At 35.4% G+C, this 19,899-nt stretch overlaps 1 protein-coding gene across 6 annotated transcripts in view; it reads left to right on the top strand.

Moving 5' to 3' along the window:
• RMDN2 (regulator of microtubule dynamics 2) overlaps window positions 1–19,899 on the top strand; it is a 63,307-nt gene that overhangs the window by 17,673 nt on the left and 25,735 nt on the right. For all 6 annotated transcript variants that reach the window (XM_044261731.1, XM_044261732.1, XM_044261730.1 and 3 more), the window contains exons 4-7: window positions 8,480–8,654; window positions 9,639–9,741; window positions 13,351–13,411; window positions 19,704–19,779. In XM_044261731.1, the coding sequence (XP_044117666.1) occupies window positions 8,480–8,654; window positions 9,639–9,741; window positions 13,351–13,411; window positions 19,704–19,779 (415 nt within the window). The remainder of the gene's footprint in view (window positions 1–8,479; window positions 8,655–9,638; window positions 9,742–13,350; window positions 13,412–19,703; window positions 19,780–19,899) is intronic.

Genomic DNA, 19,899 nt, shown 5'->3' with positions numbered 1-19,899 from the left:
GGTAATAAATGCGTATTTTAGTCTCAGTTTTTCAAAATGAATATTTTTCAGATTTTTTCCAAAATTTTTACTTTAAAGATTTTTTAAATAAAAATTTTATTTTAAAAAGTGCCTCCCAAAACTTTACTTTTGAGTAAATATCTTTCAGTTTTTTCCCCACTATTTTAAGGTCTATAGATATATTTATCAGAATAACTATTGAATAAAAAATGCATATAGACAATTAAAAATACTTAAGTTAGAATATAGTTACTCTTTGTAGAGGAAAGAAATTGGCATTGTGTTCAATTATTTATCATGATAAAATGCCCCCTAAACCTGCATCATTGGGCCAAGATATCACTTTTACTTTCATGTTTCTCCAAGTTTTAGCATTTCTTGTAAAAAAAAAAAATTTCTACTTCATTTTTTTAAATTGTGGTAAAATGCATGTCACATAAAATTTACTGTCTTAACTGTTTTTAAGTTTAATGGCATTAAATACATTCATATTGTTTTGCACCCATTATCACCATTTTTCTCCAGAGCTTTTTTCATCTTCCAAACTGAATTCTGGACCCATTAGAATCACTCCCCTTCCTCAACCCCCCAGTTTCTGGCAACCACTTTTCTACTTTCTGTCTGTATGAATTTGATTCCTCTGGGCACCTTAAAGAAGTGGAATAATGTGGTATTTGTCTTCTTGTGATGGCTGTTTCACTCAGCATAATGTTCTCAAGGTTCATCTATGTTATAACGTGTCAGATTTTCTTTTTTAAGGTTGAACAGTGTTACTTTGTATGTACAGATCACATTTTACTTATTTATTCATCTGTTGATAGACACTTTGTTGCTTCTACTTTTAGCCATTGTGAATAATGCTATGAACATGGGTGTACAAATATCTCTTCAAGACCCTGCTTTCAATTCTTTTTGATTGTCTATCCAGAAGTAGAATTACTGGATCATATGGCAATTCCATTTTTAATTTTTTTTGAGGTACTGCCTAATTTTTTTCCATAGCAGCTGCACCATTTTATGTTCCTCCAAGAGTTCATAAGGATTACAGTTTCTTCACATCGACACCAACATTTCTCTGTTTTTTGACAGTAATCATCCTAATTGGTACAAGGTGGTATCCCATTGTGGTTTGCATTTCCCCCATGTTTAATGGTACTGCACTTTTTTTCATGTGCTCATTGGCCTTTTGTACATCTTCTTTGGGAAAATGTCTTTTCAAGTCCTTCACCCATTTTTTAATTGGGTTGTTTGCTTTCTGTTGTTGAATTGTACCCTTTATCAGATATATGATTACAAATCTTCTCTCCCATTGTGTGGGCTGCCTTTCACTCTGTTGATTATGTCCTTTGATGGCCAAAATTTCATTTTCATTTTGATGTCTAATCTATCTATTTTAATTTTGGTGTCCATCTATTTTGCTTCTGTAACCAGTGCTTTTGTTGACATCCCCAAAATAGTACATGATCCATTTTTTGAGTTAATTTTTAATTTTTGCACAGAGCCCAATGTCATTCTTTTGCATATAAATACCCAGTTTTCCCAACACCATTTGTTGAAGAGACTACCCTTTCTCCATTGATTGGGCTTAGGACCCCTATCAAAAATCATTTGACTATATATGTAAGAGTTTATTTCTGGGCTTTCTATTCTAATGCACTGATATTATACATGACTTTATGTCAGTCCACATTATTTTGATTTCTGAGCTTTGTAATAAGTTTTAAAATCAGGAAGTGTGAGACCTCCACCCTTATTCTTTTTCAAGGTCGCTTTGGCTATTCAGGGTTCTTCGTGATTCCACATGAATTTTAGGATGGATTTTTCTGTTTTTACAAAAACATTGTTGGGATTTTGAGGGGGATTGCACTGACTCTATCAATTATTTTGGGTAATACTGACATCTTAACAATATTAGTCTCCAAATCTATGGCATGGGATTTCCAATTTTGTCTTTAAATCTCTGGCATGGGGTTTCCGATTTTGTCTTTAATTTTTTTTAAGCAATGTTTCATAGTTTTAAGTTTATAAATCTTTCATCTCCTTTTTTAAGTTTACTACTAAGTACTTTATTCTTTTCGATGCTATTATAGTCTTTTTTTTCAATTTATTTATTTTCAGAAAAACAGTATTCATTATTTTTTCACCACACCCAGTGCTCCATGCAATCCGTGCCCTCTATAATACCCACCACCTGGTACCCCAACCTCCCACCCACCCCCGCCACTTCCAACCCCTCAGATTGTTTTTCAGAGTCCATAGTCTCTCATGGTTCACCTCCCCTTCCAATTTACCCCAACTCCCTTCTCCTCTCTAACACCCCTTGTCCTCCATGCTATTTGTTATGCTCCACAAATAAGTGAAACCATATGATAATTGACTCATTTTTATTTGCTTTTTAGATTGCTTCTTGTTAATGTGTAGAAACACATCTGGTTTTTGCAAGTTGGTTTATATTGTGGAACTGCTGAATTTGTTTATAATTCTTACAGTTTCTGTGTGTGTCTGTGTGTGTCTGTGTATGAAATATTTAGGATTTTCTACATTTAAAATCATGTTATTTGCTAAGAGATTATTTTATTTCTTCCTATCTGATTTAGGTATCTTTTATTTCTTTTTCTTACCTAATTGCTCTGGCTAGGACTCCTAGTACTGTACTGAATAGTAGTGGCAAAAGGAGGCACTCTTGTATTGTCCCTGATGTGAGAGGAAAAGCTTTTAGTCTTTCGCCATTGAGTATGATGTTATCTTTGGGTTTCTCATATATGGCCTATATTATTTTGAGGTAGTTTCCTTCTATTGCTGGTTTGTTACACACTTTTTTTTTAAGTAGGCTCCACACCCAGCATGGAGCCCAAAATGGGGCTTGAACACACAACCCTGGGATCAAGACCCAAGCTGAGACCAAGAGTCAGATGCTCAACCTACTGAGTCATGAAGGCACCCCAATTTGTTACTCATTTTCATCATGAAAGTGTGTTGAATATTGTCAAGTGCTCTGCTTTTTTCTGCACCAGCTGAGATGGTCATATGTGTTTCCCCCTTTAATTCTGCTAATGTGGTATATTACATTGATTTTTCATATTTAAACCATCCTTGCATTTCCACTAGGTCATGGTGTATAATTGCTTTCAAATCTTATTTGCTAGTATTTCTTTCAGGGTTTTTGCATCAGTATTCATCAAAGATATTAGTCTAATTTTCTCTTCTTATAGTGTATTTGTATAGCTTTATGATCAGGGTAGTAATGACCTAATGGAATGAGTTAGGAAATGTTCCTTTCTTTTCAATTTTTTTTGGGGAATTTGAAGAATACTAGTTAATTCCTTAAATGTTTGGTAGAATTACCAGTGAAGGCATGTGGTCCTCGGCTTTCTTTTGATAAGAATTTATTGATTACTAATTCAGTCTCTTTACTTGTTAGATCTGTTCAGATTTTCCGTTTCTTCCTAATTTAGTCTTGGTAGGTTCTGTGTTTCTAGGAATTTGTTTGTTTCATCTAAGTTATCCAATTTGTAGGCATGCTATCCTTCATTATATTCTCTTATAACCCTTTTTATTTCTGTAAAATTGATAGTGATATTCCTCTTTCATTTCTGTATTTAGTTATTTGATTTTCTGTCCTTTTTTCTTAGTCTAGCTAAAGTTTTGTCAGGGTTGTTGATCTTTTTGAAGAACCAACTCTTGGTTTCATTGATTTTCTTTTTTTTTTTTTAAGTTCTGTCTATGTTCATTTCTACTTTAATCTTTTTATTTCCTTTTTACCTCCTTTTGCTAGCTTTGGGTTTAGTTTGCTCTTCTTTTTCTAGTTTCCTAAGCTATAGATTTACGTTGTCGATTTGATACCTTTTTAATAAAAGCATTTATAACTATAAATTTCCCCTTACCACTGCTTTCACTACACTCTGTACATTTTGGTATGCTGTGTTTTGCCTTCTTTTGATTCAAGATATTTTCTAATTTCCCTTGTGATCTATTCTTTGACTCATTTGTTGTTTAAGTGTGTTATTTATTTGCACGTATTTATGATTTTCTAGTTTTCCTTCTGCCTTTGATTTACACTTTCATTGCAATCAGGAAAGATGCTTTTTTGTGATTTTAATCTTTTAAAATTCATGAAGACTTGTCTTGTGGTATAATATATGATGTATGCTGGAGAATGCCCACGTTCACTTGAGAAGAATATGTATTCCTCTGTTGTTGAGTGGAGTATTCTGTATATGTTAGGTCAGATTGGTCTCTAACGATATTCAAGTTCTCTGTTTGCTTATTGATCTTCTATCTGGTTATTCTATCCATTATTAAAAGTGAGATATTGAAGTCTCCTACTATTATTATGTTACTATCTGTTTCTACTTTCAATTCTATCAGTGTTTGTTTCAAATATTTAGAACCACTAATGTTTAATGCATATATGTTTATTATTGTTACATACTTCTGGTGAATTGAGTCTTTTATAATTATATAATGTCCTTCTTTGACCCTTGTAAGTTTTGACTTAAAGTCACGTTGTTTGAGGTTAGTATAGCCGATGTTATTATTTACATGAAGCATCTTTTTGGTTTAATGTTAAGTTCTTCTTTCCATGGATATAATATCTTTGCCCATTTTTTAGATAGTCTTTAATTTCCTCAAATAATATTTTTTAGCTTTCTATAGAAAAGTTAAAAAAATGTGAATATTTTTCCTAGGTGCTGTGTATTTTTCCTGTAAATGTTACATTTTATGAAATTACATTCTCTAGGAGTGCCTGGGTGGCTCAGTCAGTTAAGCATCTGTCTTTGGCTCAGTTCATGTTTCCAAGGTCCTGGGATTGAGCCCCATGTCAGTCTCCCTGCTTGACAGGGAGCCTGCTTCTCCCTCTGCCTGCTGCCCCTTGTGTGCTCTCTCTCTCTCTGACAAATAAATAAAAGCTTAAAAAAAAGAAAAAGAAATTACATTCTCTAACTTGTTTTATATATATAAGGGCATGATTTATTTTCAAAAATTGATCGTAAATGTTGAATAGCTTTGTTTACTTATCTGTAAATTCTGCTAGCATTTTTATTCTACTGCATTAATTTCAAATAAAAATAGTTCTGTTTCTTCTTTTTTTTTTAAATTTTATTTATTTATTTGACAGAGCGAGGGAGATCACAAGCAGGCAGAGAGGCAGGCAGAGAGAGAGGGAAGCAGGCTCCCTGCTGAGCAGAGAGCCCAATGCGGGCCTCGATCCCAGGACCCTGAGATCATGACCTGAGCTGAAGGCAGAGGCTTAACCCACTGAGCCACCCAGGTGTCCTTCTTTCCCAATTCTTATAATTTTTATTTGTTTTCTTTTAATATTGTGCTAACAGGACCTGCAGTACATTATTGAATAGAAGCAACAATATTGAACATCCTTTTCTATTTCTTACTTTAAGGAGAATGCTTTTAATGTTTCATCATTAAGTGTGAAATGTATATTTTAGTTTTGGCATATAACCTTGTGTTCAGAAGTCCCCTTCTACTCCTTGTTCATGGGCCTGCTATTTCCTTATCCTAAAATGAATATGAATTTATTGAGAAAAAATTGGTAATCACTGAAATGATCATCTAGTTTTTCTCATTCTTTCTGTTGTACTAAAAAGAAACATTCTAATGTTAAACTGTGCTTGTATTCAGCTTGGAAAATCCGTCTGGGTGTTATTTGTATGCTTTTCCGCATGTACTCTATATTTCATAAAGTTTAAAAAGAATTTTAAATCTAATTCTTTGGATATTTGGTGGAATTCCCCATGAGAGAAACTTCTTTTCTCTCCCAATCCCTGTCTCTGTCTCTCTCTTTCTGTGTGTGTGTGTGTGTGTGTGTGTGTGTGTTGAAATAGATATACAGATTCTGGCTTAATTTATTTGATAGCTATAGGAAGAGTCACATTTTTTCTTCTTTCTTATAAAAATAAAATCTTTATTGAGATATTCTTCATATGCTGTAAAACTCATCCCTTTAAAGTGTACAATTTGGTGGGGATTAGTTTATTCACACTTAGTTGTATAGACATCACCACTATCTAATTACCAAACTTTCATCATTCAAAAAAAGGCCAGGTACCCTATATCTACTCATTCTCTAATTCTCTGCATCTCCAGGCCCTATCAACCATTATTCTCACTTTCTGTTAACATGGCTTTACTTATCCTGTACATTTCATGAAGTGGAATCTTACAATATGTGGCCTTTCCCTTAGATGATGTGTTCAAGGTCCATTCATGTTGTATCACCCATTAGTACTTCATTCCTTTGTGTTACCAAATAATATTCCATTGTTCACTCATTTTGTTTACCCATTCAGCAGATGAAGGGTATTTGGGTTGCTTTCATTCTTCGGCTATTATGCAATAAGTTTCTATGTACATTCCTACACAGGTTTTTGTATGGACATGGTCTTTCAGTTCCTCGAATGTGTACTTAGAAGTGTAATTGCTGAGTCATTTTGTAACTTGCTGAGTCAAATTTGTAATTTGCTGTTAAACATTTTGAGGAACTACTGTATTGTTTTCCAAACTTGATGCACCATTTTACAGTCCCATCAGCAGTGTAGGGGGTTCCCAGTTTTTCCACATCTTTGTCAATATTGTTATTGTCTATTTTATTTTAGCCATCCTAGAATGTGTGAATGAATGAATTATTGGGTTTTGATTTGTATTTCACTAATGACTAATGATATGGAGCCATCTCTTCATGTGTTCTTTGGCCATTTTGTTATCATCTTTTGTTGAAATATCAAGTCCTTTTTCCATTTTTAAATTGCATTGTTTGTCTTTTTATTATTGAGTTGTAAATCTATTTGTATACTCTTTAGATATACATCAGTGTATTTGTCAGCATACTTGTTAGATATACATTAGTATATTTCATTTGTAAGTATTTTCTTCCATTTTAAAATTTTCTTTTCTTTTTCTTGATGAAGAAAATTTCTTTTAAGTACAGAAGTTTAAAATCTTAAAAAATCTATTTGATCTACTTTTTCTTTCTAATATTTACTCCTGTGTTTTCTTCTAAGAGTTTTATAATTTTAGCTCTTACATTTAGGTTTTTGATCCATTTTGAGTTAATGTTTATATATAGTGTGAGGCGAAGTTCCAACTTATTTCTTCTGCATATGGATATCTATTTGTCCCTGTACCATTTGTTGAAAATAAAATTGTATCATCCACTAAGTTGTCTTGGTATTCTTGTTAAAACAAATTGACCATAAACATAAGGGTTTGTTTCTGGATTCTGAATTCTTAATAGGTCCTTAATCCCTATACCATATGTCTATCTTCCTTATGCCAGTACCATCTTTACTACTGTGGCTTTATAGTAAAATTTGAAATCTGGAAGCATGAATTCTCTTTGTTCCTCTTTTACAACATTATTTTGACTATATTGGGTCCCTTGCATTTCCACGTGAAATTTAGGATCAGCTTGTCAATTTCTGGGGGGAAAATGTTGTCAGCTGAGTTTTAATAGAAATTACTTTGAATCTGTAGGTAAATTGGGGGAATCCTGCCATCACAACTAAATCTGATTCATGAGCACAAAACTTCTTTTCATGTACTTAGATCCTATTCTTTAATTTCAGCAATGTTTGATAGTTTACAGTATATAAGTCTTGCACATATTTTGTAAAATTCAATCCTAAGAATTTTATTCTTTTTTTAAAAGATTATTTATTTATTTACTTATTTGAGAGAGAATTGGGGGACACGCATGAGTGGGCAGTGGCAGAGAGAGAGAGTATCTCAAGTAGACTCCCTTTTGAGTGTAGGCCATAACCCAGGGGCTTGATCTTACCACCCATGAGATCATGACCTGAACCAAAATCAAGGAGTGACTGGATGAGAGCATGTTGGGAATATCTGAGGTACTAAAAATATTCTGTCTCTAAATCTGGGTGCTGACTTTACCATTGTATTCAGCTTGGAAAATCCGTCTGGGTGTTATTTGTATGCTTTTCTGCATGTACTCTATATTTCATAAAGTTTAAAAATTTTAAAAAGATACATCTCATACATAAGAGAATATAAGAAAAGAAAAGAAAGAAAAGCAGAAGTCATTATAAACAGCATCAGGAATGAAACATTGTTACTACAGACAGAGCATAGATTTAAATAACAGACTACAAGGGCACTTGGTGGCTTAGTGGGTTGAGCCTCTGCCTTCCGCTCAGTTCATGATCCCAGGGTCCTGGGATCGAGCCCCACATCGGGCTCTCTGCTCAGCAAGGAGCCTGCTTCCTCCTCTCTCTCTCTGCCTGCCTCTCTGCCTACTTGTGATCTCTCTGTCACATAAATAAATAGAATCATTTAGTTAGTTATTGTGAATAATGTGTACCAATCTGCTTCATGCCTCTTTTATTTCATCAGTCACGCATCTGTTCTGGTATTCATAGCCTACTGGCTTGTATTTTAAAAGTATCGCTCTGGCTATTCTAACTTTCAAGAGATTTGATCATTATTTATTATTTCTGAATTTTAGGTATATTACAGCTAATACTGACACAGAAGAACAGAGTTTTCCAGTCACTAAGGCATTTAACACACACATAGAGGAGTTAAATTTAGATGTCCTTCTTCAGAAGGCTGATAATTTACGTATGAATGAATGTAGCAAGTTGGAGAGTTTCGAACTACTTTGTGATCACAAAGAAAAGGTAAGGGATATGAGACAATAACGTTTGTATAATTTTGATTTTTAATTTTACCTGCAATCCCATTCCTGTTATGACTGTAACAATTGTGTTACCTAAATGGTTGATGCAAAATTTTTCTATAATCTAACTGAAACTTTTAAAAAGTAAATTATAAGAGTTTATGAGACTCTAAGATCATGAAAATGAGAACCGGAGATAAGATTGTACACACCTATTTTTATTTGATTCTTATTAATTTGCCATATTTGATATGTACTTTATAACATAAAGAATATGACCTACTGCTTTTGTTGGGCCAGGAAAGCTACAATTTTAAGTTTTCTGTCTTAAGAGTTACTAGTGTAACAACCATCAGTTTCAGCATGTTTCTACTAATGGACATTTTTCAATATTTAACGTTGGGCTGAATTGAAAAAGCCCATTCCTCCCACTACTACCACCAAAGAGAAAGAAGGAAGGAAGGGCGGAAGGGAGGGAAGGACGGAGGGAGGACGTCTTTTCTGTGAGCAATATTAGTCTTAAATCCTTTGTCTGAGGACTTAGCAACTCTAAACACAAAGATTGTGATTGTATTTGTAGGTAATTTAGGTTAAAAATATGACTGCTCTTTTGAGTATATGTGATTTGTAATGCTCTCTGGGGCATTATATTGAAGGTAGATAACTTAGAAAGGAAAATAAAAAGAGGATACTATAATCCAGGGAAAACTCACCGAGTCTGACACCTGTCCCTTCTCTCTTCCATGTTGGTGTAGAGCTAGTGTCTCCATAACCCTCCTTAGTTTTAAGATCCAAATGCAACACTGTATTAAATCACATTTTGTAGCCATGAATATTTGAATTGAAAATGTTGTATGCACATGAATAGATTCAGTCATCCATAAATGTCAGTTCACCTGCCTACTTTTTTAGAAGTTGCAGGGGAAAACATTTATAGTCTTGTCAAGTTACTGAGTTAATCTAATATACAGTTCTGTCTTTTCAGTTTAGAGATGAAATAGAGTTTATATGGCGGTTAGCCCGTGCTTATGGAGACATGTATGAGCTATCTACTAACGCACAAGAAAAAAAACATTATGCTAATGTCGGTAAGTATTTTGTAAAGATTGATTATCCTCAAATGCAGTCATTATCTATAATAACCCATTAATGAATGTTAATCAAATTTAAATTACCTAAGCTAGAACCAATATGTTTAATTTATTTTAATATATCCTAGTACTGAAAAATATACATAGTCTAAGGACAGAAAGGTTGGTGTTTTTTTTTAAGATTTTATTTATTTGACAGAGATCGCATGTAGGCAAAGAGGCAGGCAGAGAGAGAGAGAGAGGAGGAAGCAGGCTCCCTGCTGAGCAGAGAGCCCGATGCAGGGCTTCATCCCAGGACCCTGAGATCATGACCTGAGCTGAAGGCAGAGGCTTTAACCCCCTGAGCTACCCAGCCCTGACAGAAAGGGTTTTTTAGAGCTAAAGTATATATATTTTTTAAATGTTTGAGCATATTAGAATAGGCAACTGAAAGATTATAAAATCACAGAAAGACAAAATGTTCAGAGGTAATATTTGAGGAGGAAAAGAGGCAGAAGATAGTTGTCTTCAGTACAATTAAAATAACCCTCCCTGATTACTATAAGGTAGAACTTCAGGGTTTTTTTCAGTGGTTTTTTTTACAAAGTTCATCTTGCTAAAACAAGATTAGCCTTGAGTTGATCATCGTTTATGCTAAGGCATACAGTACCTGGTTGTTTATTATACTGTACTCTATACTTTTTTGCATGTTTTTGAAATTTTCCATAGTAACAACAAAAGAAAAACAGCCGGGATGTCAAATATTTATATATATAAATAATAAATATATAAATATATAGTATATGTAAATATACATAAATACATATTTAAATATATATAAATATATATCTCACCTTGACTCTCATTAAATATCAAAACCCTTTCTTGCAAAAAACCCTGTAGTTGCCATTTCTCTGAGCTTCAGCATAGTAATCTGACATCAGAATTTCTTTAATTCTTCTTTTATTCCAAACCTCCTCTTTTCCAACCTTTCTTCCTCTAAGATAGCATAAGGAAGAAACAGCAAAGCATAATGATACCACAGACCTCATTCCAGTCTCACTGTCATTTTAATTTCTAAGAAGGTAGTATCTTCAAACTCCTTGTAATTACATTCCTTCCACTTGTAGATTTCCTCCTCCAGTGACTTTTGCACAAAGAGAAAAAACTGATTTGTGTTTGCATCTACTAAGAAAGTCACAGGATATCCCATGTAAACTGTTTCAACATTCATCAGTATCAGATACTTTTTTATTTCTTGTATGCACTTGCCCTACCCTGGGCATTGAGATTCCTCCTGTGTGTGATAGGAGGTAGAAATGATAGCAAAATCACATGTTGTCAGACCCTAGATGAACCGATGGCTTTGTTGGGGAAGCAGTATTATTGAAATAACTGTACATAAAAGGAAACAGAAGGAAAGCCATTGTGAGGAAAGAGAATGCAGGACTTTAAGAGTAATAACAGCAAGGATATGATGGCAGGGGCTGGGGGTCGAGGCAGGGAAGGCTTTCCTAGGGAAGTAAGAGTCTCTCATAGGTGAAATTACTTGGGATCTCTATTCTTAAATGTAGTAGAAGTTTAATTGAGTTAATGAACGAGGTGGTAAAAATGGAAAAAGTAATGGGCTGGAGGAAATTGGGGGACAAATGGAACATAGATTGGAATAGGATCTATTTTAAAAAGAAACATTTATGATGTCATGGAAAAGGAGTGAAAGCCTCAAATGCATTCATTCAGATACTGAAATATATTAAAAAATAATTCTTTTTCCTCTCCATTTAGGAAGTATTTATTGGAAATTACCGTGTCCAGGAACAATGTTAAAATGAGGGGTGGAGGGTGAGAGAGAAGGGAGAGAAGAGGGAGGTGAATGTGATTAAGGTGATGCTACATTAAGGAACTTGCTAGAAAGATCAACATTGAGGCAGCCCATCATATGAAGGGTTCAGGCAGTGAGTACCTGGGAAAGGCAATGACAAAAATAGGCTTGAGCTGAGACCAGTGTTGGAGGACACTGGAGCTCCGCATGAGGGAAGAGGAAGTACTGAATGTTATTCCCTATAATAGAGTATTTAAATTTTTTTTTTAATGGTGCGGGAGGTGGTGCCTGAGTGACTTAGTCGGTTAAGAGTTTGCTTTTGGGTCAGATCATGATCCCAAGGTCCTGGAATCAAGTCCCACATGGGGTTCCTTGCTCAGTGGGGAGCCTGCTTCTCCCTCTCCCTCCTCCATCCCCCCCACCCCCACTTACTTGTGCTTTCTCCTTCTCTGTCAAATAAATAAATAAACACTTTAAAAAAATAAAAAATAAAGTTGTTGTGCCAGGGGAAAATGTGATGGCCGAGGAGTGCAGAATTCTTTCCGCACCCTCTCGCTGGGGTGGAGCCTTACACAGGCCTCTTTTGAAGTACTCTGATCATAATTTGTCTTCCAAACAAAATATGAATCTTTTATCTAAAGGAACATTATTATAATTGCCAGAATTAAAAGAGCAGTGTAAGTGTCTCAAATAGATCACAAAGTATGATGTCCTAAGGAAAACAGCTTTCCTATCGGACTTCCGTTGGATCAGTGAGGCTGCAGAACCCTCCTGCCTACTACCGAGTGTCCTTTCCTAGTCTCAGGGTAATGGACTCTATTTCGGGCTTGTGGTTGTGGACTCAAAGCTATTTTTGCTCATTTGGCCAAGGAGGTAAAATATTGATTTTGTTTCTAATATTTAAATGTACGTTTAAAACTGCTTTTCAATCATTTATTTAAAAATTACTCTTTTAATATATGTCTACGATTCAATGTCAGTATTAAAACACTTCACTTTGTAATTTTTTCTAGTTCTGGTAGATTTCTACACAGGATGGTTTTCTTCATGGATAGAGCTATCAAATACAGAGTGTACCACCTTAACATATTAACAAATAGAATGGTTTTAGAATAAAAGATCCTTATTTATAAAGATTATCTCAACCACTTATTTGGAAGAGCATTTCGCAGATCCCTGGATATTCTCTTCAAGGCGACAGCAAAAACATGGAGCAGGGGAAAAGGAGATGGCACAAGACAAAGCAGCCTCTTTTAGAGAAGAATTTTCAGAATGTTCAGTTTTGTAACAAATGTTTTGACTTTTCAGGCCAATAGACAAACCTCTATCCAAAGTAATTATGACATTATGAAAAGTAATCCTAAAACTAAGGGACATGATTTGGAATGATTATTTATGTACAGAGCCTGTTCCCTGGGAAGCCTTCCCTTTAGATGGAGTTAGCACTCTGTCCTCTGCCTCGCTCTCTCTTTCTTCATCTTGCTTTTAGTTTCTGCATCCATTTTCTTTGCTTTCAAATAATGATCAAATGACTTTTCTTACACTAGGTTCCATCACTTAGTCCAGTAGACCTAAACTTGAGCATACAGAAGAATCTCTAGAGGCTAGTTAAGACAGATTGCTGAGCCCAGACTTTGTTAGGGAATGAGTTCTCCCTCGTAGTCCCAAATTCACTTTTCTAACAAGTTCCCAGGCGATGCTTCCAGTCTTGGGACCATATTTTCGGAACCACTGACTTAATTCAATAATCCACTCGTCCACCAACTCATGTGAAAGTACTAACTGTAAGTACATTTGTCTTTCAGGAAAGACATTAGGGGAGAGAGCTATCACTAGAGCACCCATGAATGGACATTGTCATCTGTGGTAAGTACATAGAACTTTTTAGTCTTTTTAAACCTTCATACGCCTCTATGTAAGTTACAATTGATTTTTAAGATATTATTGACCTGTTTCACCTGTCACATTCACTGAAAAATATATTTAGTAGATAGCACAGTAAATATTCTTATTCTCATGTATTTTATAGTATATATATTTTAATATAGTCAAAGTAAACTTTCACTGAAGATTTCATAGGTGAATCAACCAAGTGCAGTGCCTTTGAATGTGATAAATTCTAATTAAATATAATTTAATGTTTTGTTTGAAAACAAATATTGAATTGATACCATGTTTCTAAATGAAATGTAGGAAGAGTGCTTCAAAGAATTCATTTCTTTTACCTTAATGAGTCCATGTGTACAAATTCTACATGTCAAAGAGGAGCCATTTTAATATAGGGAATATAAGAAAGCTCAAACAAAGGGAATTTAATTCATTGGGTAGGTGAATATCCTTGGGGAAACAAATTTATTCTTGAATGCAAGAATCCAAGAATTATTCTTGGATCCTTTGTATGTTTAGAATTATAAAACACAAATAAGAAATATATTGTTTTAAATTAACACTCTTTGGTTGCATTTTTCTTTAAGATTTTATTTTTTTACTTATTTGAGAGAGAGAAAGCATGAGCAGGGTGAGGGGCAGAGGAAACTCCCTGATGAGCAGGGATCCCAGGACTCCAAGATCACAACTTGAGCGGAAAGCAGATGCTTCACCCATCAAGCCACCCAGGCACCCCTGTGGTTGCATTTTTACAACATCTTTTAGTTCCTTTCAGCAACAGAGGTACTTCAGGTGCTAGGAAGATAACAATAGTAAGTTAATTTACGATCCTTCTCTCAGACCTAGGTTTCCAGAAACCTACCGCTCTTCGGGATTATTTTTATTCTTCTGGAGCACTTTTAGGCAATATCTCTCTCACAATGTCTCCCTTTCTGCAGGTCCACATTTGTTCCACAGGAAATTCATTTTCATTCCACTGGCTAACTCTGAAATGCAGACCCATTTTCTCAAAGCAGAGCTGTTTCTTTACTCCGCCACCAGCAGGGGGAGCTCCTCCACACGCTCATCTAAGCTTCTCTGCTTAGGAGTCAAGGACATTTTTTTATGGCCCCTAAGGGACACAGGCCAAAGTAAAAACAGGTCTTTTGATCTGCTCTCACTTGGCTTAAGATGAGGTGCAAGCCTCCCTCCTGCCCCCTTCCATGAAAAGGTGGGGAGTCAGAGCCCACTGTCCGCCCATTTGCAAGAATCCTCCTCTATCTTCTCTTCTATAGCCTGGAGAAGGGCGCAGGGCTGAGCCCAGCAGAGCCTGTCAGTCATTTCCTTAAGGTGTCATGCACGGGCAGTAGAACTTCTGGCTTTAGGAATTGGAGCACCTAAAGTGAAGTATTGTTCTATGCCCCTGGTCCCTCTGCCGCAACTCTAGCAGAAAGGCAGTTTTGCAGTTAACTTCCTGGTACGTATCTTTTAAGATCATTTTCCCAGTAAGTAAGGGTCCTGGCTATCATTTCTACAGCCAAATAGACCTTCTCATCTAATGTGCACATCAGTATTAATAAATGAACAGAGGAATGCATTGAGGTACTTCTGTTCTTCTACCTTTAGTCGTAACTGTAATGAATTTGTATTGATCAGGACACACTCTTCATCTCCTTTGATACTGGAGGTTTGGGAGCTGGTTGACGAGGTTTAGATGAAGAAAGAACCCCAAAGCCCTACTTACTCTTAACTCTGAGCTGCTCCTCCTCTCCCTCCCGCTGCATTGCTCTTCCTCTGTTGTCCTTTTCCTTCTCCCACATATAGATCTGCGTCCATGAAAGATCACACTTAAAATAGACAGTGGATTTCAGTCCTCAACTTGAGGGCATTTATCTATGTAAGCTTCACATTTTCCTAGAGGAATTTTCATAAGTCTTCCCTGGGGGCTACATAAGTACCTTGAAATCTATCTTGTAAGAAGAAATTATCCGTAACTCTGCCCTCATAGTCTACCTGGTCTGCCGTACACTAGTCTGGCTTCCTTGCTTTTGTTCATCTTATTTCACTTTTTGTTGTGAACAGATTGCCTTGTTTATAACTATGGTATTTGACTCCAAGTTTAAATCTTATACACACACACACACACACACACACACAGTAGTCATCCAACTGTGTTGCACATGTCATGTTCAGTATCAGTTTTAAACTTTTAAAAAAGTTAACATCTAATCAGTTAGTAAAATTTGATAAATTCAAATGTCAATTTTATCTTAGTTCTTAGAATATATTATATTGTATGTAGTGAATACAAGAGTTTTCATTCAATTAAATAGTAGAGGCTTAAGGTAATGATAAAAGAAATTAAAAGTTTGACTTGAGGGCACCTGGGTGGCTCAGTGGGTTAAGCCGCTGCCTTCGGCTCGGGTCGTGATCTCGGGGTCCTGGGATCGAGTCCCGCGTCGGGCTCTCTGCTTAGCGGGGAGCCTGCTTCTCTCTCTCTCTCTCCCTCTCTCCCTCTCTGCCTGCCTCTCTACTTGTGATCTCTCTGTCAAATAAATAAATAAATAAATCTTAAAAAAAAAAAAAAGTTTGACTTGAGAAGCAGTGGTTAAAATTTGGTTAACAGATTCCATAATTAATTGTAATAAAAATATCATAAAAAGTCTTTTTGGGGGTGTTGAGACATTTTCTCATTCATTCAGCATAAATGACAAAGTACATCCTGGGGCTGACTGCCTATTTTCATAAATAGTTTTATTGGCTCACAGCCACACCTATGCATTTGTGCACAGCAATGAAGTTGAATAGTTGCAACCTTCACTGTCTGACCCCAAAGCCTAAAATGTTTGCTACAAATTCTTGTTTTTGTTGTACCCAGTCTAAAATACTTCTAGAACCAAGAGAGTAAAATCACTGAGGATTTAGTTTGTTAGCCCAATAGGCCTGACCTTAATTACAACTAATGTCTTACATATTTGTTGTGCTCTACTGTTCACAAATTATATCCAAATGTTTACAGCACAGGAGTCACAGAGCAACCTGTTTCCACTTTATAGATAAGGAGGAGCCAGGTAGTGTGTTTAGGGGGTCTGTTGTGGGGGGGTATATGCTGATTAGTAAGCAAGAGTCACACAATAAATAAAAAAACAACAACCAGATCTCTTACTCCTAGATACTCAGTATTTTTTCCTTTTACATTATTTTTCTACTGCTTTCCTACAGTGTAAATAGCATTTGTGCTGAATAAGAAGTATGCAGGGAAACTAATGGGGTAATTTTAGTAGTTAAAGCAGGAATGTTGGTCATTTATTAAAGATATATTCGATATCAATGCAAAGAAAATCGAAATTTTTGTCAAAGTATTTACGGTGAGAATGACCTCTAGATGGAGGTAATGGACCATGTTGTGAATTACCGTTCTTCAGAGTTCCCGTCAACTTGAGACTGTTTAAATTACATGTTTAAAGATGAACAGCATAAAAGAACAAAAGCACGCAGACACACAGAGACATAAGTGGAACTGATTGCCAAAAAAAAAGCGATGATCCTTTGAGGTCAGGTGAACTTTGAACTTAGAATATGTAGGAAGATAAGCAATATTTTAGACTTTGAAGAAACAGACTTCAAGGGGTGCCTGGGTGGCTCAGTCAGTTAAGCATCCGATTCTTGATCTCAGCTCAGGGGGAAAAAAAGAAAGAAACAGACTTCATAAAAGATTATGAGAAGCATTAAGACTGATTATTTATAAGAGAAATGTGTATATTTCATATAATGACATTCATTATATGAAATATGCATATATTCATTATATGAAATATGCATAAGTCATAGAGGGTTTTTTCCCTTTTTTCCTCACTTAGAGGAGCTTGGAGAGAGCATGCTGAGAAAGCAGTGTCGAAGCCTAGGGCTGTGCATGGAGTTGCTCTGATGCTGACGTTTAACAGAATAGATGATTGATCCCAGCACTCTAGATCAGCGAACATAGATTCTTTTCTTTTGATTCCAGTGCACATATTTCGGTTTTTCTGTAAATCTCTGGATGAGAAAGTTCAAACAGATTTTTCTAAAAATGTGACATGATTTGTTTTTTATTTCTTTGCCAGCATATAGAGTAGGGAAATTGAGCTGGTACATCTGGATTTAAGCAAGGCATTAATGTAAGTTTACTTATAATGTTCTTATGGACAAGATGCAGAAATGTGGGGAGTCCTCTGGGTTACCCACGTAGAGAGAAGGGTTCAAGCCTCAGCTACTCAACAGAATAACTGTTGGCAACATCATTGTCAATCTGGAGGTGATTCTAGGGTTCCAGGTCTGTATCTTAGACACTGGTGTGTTCCATAATTTTGTCAGTGGGTAAAGATAGAATAGGTACATTTATAAAAGTTGCAAGTAACACAAAACTAGAAGAGGATGTATGATGAATGACAAAAGCAATTCAAAAGATTTTCACAGGTGTGAGTTAACAGGGATAAATGTGGAAGGAGGGATGGAGAGAAAAGTGTCAATATTTAACTTAGGGAAAAACATGAGAATCTGAATAAAGCTTGGAGTTTAATTAATAATAATGTATTACTATTGGTACATTGTAAAAATTATGTATCAGTATTGCTTGACAGAATTGGTAGACTTGTGATAAATGTACTGTAATATGTAAACAGTACAAAATGTACCAAAAAAACTACAAAAATGTAAAGTAATATGTAAACAGGAGAGAAAACAGAATATGGGTGTATGAGAACTCTCTGTACCATCTTTGCAACTTTCCTATAAATCTCAGGCTATTTTAAAATAAAAACTTATTTTTTTTTAAAGTGGCCTAAGGTTTTAAGCCCAAGTGAATGAGAAAATGATAATGCCCATAAAAAAATGGGAGCATTGGGGGAAATAGATGTATGGGATTCTGCTCCACTTTCTGGAACTCCCTGAACAAAATGACAGAGAGCAAAAGACCATGGTGAGGCTGGAGGTGACGGTAGCAGTTTTACAAGGAAACTCTTGAGTCTTTCTCTGGTCAACTTTTCCTCCATGCTCAGTCTCTGGTGGGTGCAGAGAGCTGTGTGTAATGTAGTCTGGTGATCGAATTTGTGAGTCGTAGTATCTCCTAATCTAGTTAGGCTCTCAGATTATTTTCGATAGGTTGATTTAGTCATCATTCTTGTTTCTTCTATAGCAGATTTGGTTGATTATATAGAAACTGGAAATTCAGAGGTCAAACAAATCATAACTGAAAAGTGACTGTTTTGTTGGTGTCATAAGTTGTGTGAATTATGTCATCTTTTGTGTTCAGGAAGGGTCTTCCTGTTCCAAATTAAGAAAATTGTTCACTTCATTTTTGTACTTGAAAGTTATGCTGATCTACAGGAATGATCAAGATAAATACCCAAAATTACATATTTCATTTCGATTATGACAGTGCAAGTAAAAATTAATACGTACTCTTGAAATATTTAGGTAAGTGAATATTTTGCCTCAGACAGAAATACTCTGAAATACTCTGGAGACTTGAAACAGAAACACTCTGATATAAAGAGTAATGCATCCCCAGATTTCAAAGTGAGCAAATTGCTGAACAAGTATCACACCCAATTTATGTCAAATAATTATTGATGTAACTTTTGTATTCCAAGTGGGGAAAAAAAAGTAAACAATTCATGGGAAACGCTATTCTGGTTTGCATTGTTTCCAAGGAAGGATCGAAGGACATGGGGAGTTTTTCGGAAAAGCGTATTCTGAAACTACCTTTAATTTTGTTTTAGTCACGGTATTTGTTTTTGTTTTCAAATGACATTAAGGGAGGCTGTGAAATTTTTATTTTTATTTTTATTAAGGAGGAGCAGGGATATGAGGATACAATATATTTTTCAGTTTATCACCTGTGTGACTAGACTTCTTCAGAGAGCCTCTTTGTGACCTTGATGTTGGTGTTGGTGGTAGCAGCCACTCCCGTTTCTCAGCACTCACTCTGTGGCAGGTAGTACGCTAAGCAATTATGTGTTCAAGGTGTTCTGGCATACGTACGGGATGTAGGAGATGGTGTTATTTTCCCCTGCCACAGGTGAGGAAACTGGCCTCATGTTCATGTCAGGTGTTTTTTTTGTTTGTTTTTTGTTTTTTTTCATTTTATTTTTTTCATTTCATTTTATTTTATTTTCATAAAGATGCCCTTGCATCTGTATGAATACTTCTGCCAAATATTAATAAATGCAAGAAATATTTTTAAAATGTTATATTTGATGGTATTTTGATGGTTAAAAGTTCACACGCTCTCCGCTGTTTTTATTCTTTTCAGGTATGCGGTTCTGTGTGGCTATGTATCTGAGTTTGAGGGCTTACAAAACAAAATCAACTATGGACATCGCTTCAAGGTATTTCTTGGTATTAAAAATATTTTAATGGACCTATCTGTTTCCTTAAAAGATATAAATCAAATTATTCAATGAATTAATCTCAAGGAATTTATCTTTTTTATTTAAATGAAGTAACAG

Source organism: Neovison vison, chromosome 8, assembly GCF_020171115.1.
Source record: "Neovison vison isolate M4711 chromosome 8, ASM_NN_V1, whole genome shotgun sequence".
Classification (NCBI taxonomy): Eukaryota; Metazoa; Chordata; class Mammalia; order Carnivora; family Mustelidae; genus Neogale; species Neogale vison.
Note: the sequence above shows the minus strand (reverse complement) of the source record. Positions and strands in the feature narration are given on the sequence as shown.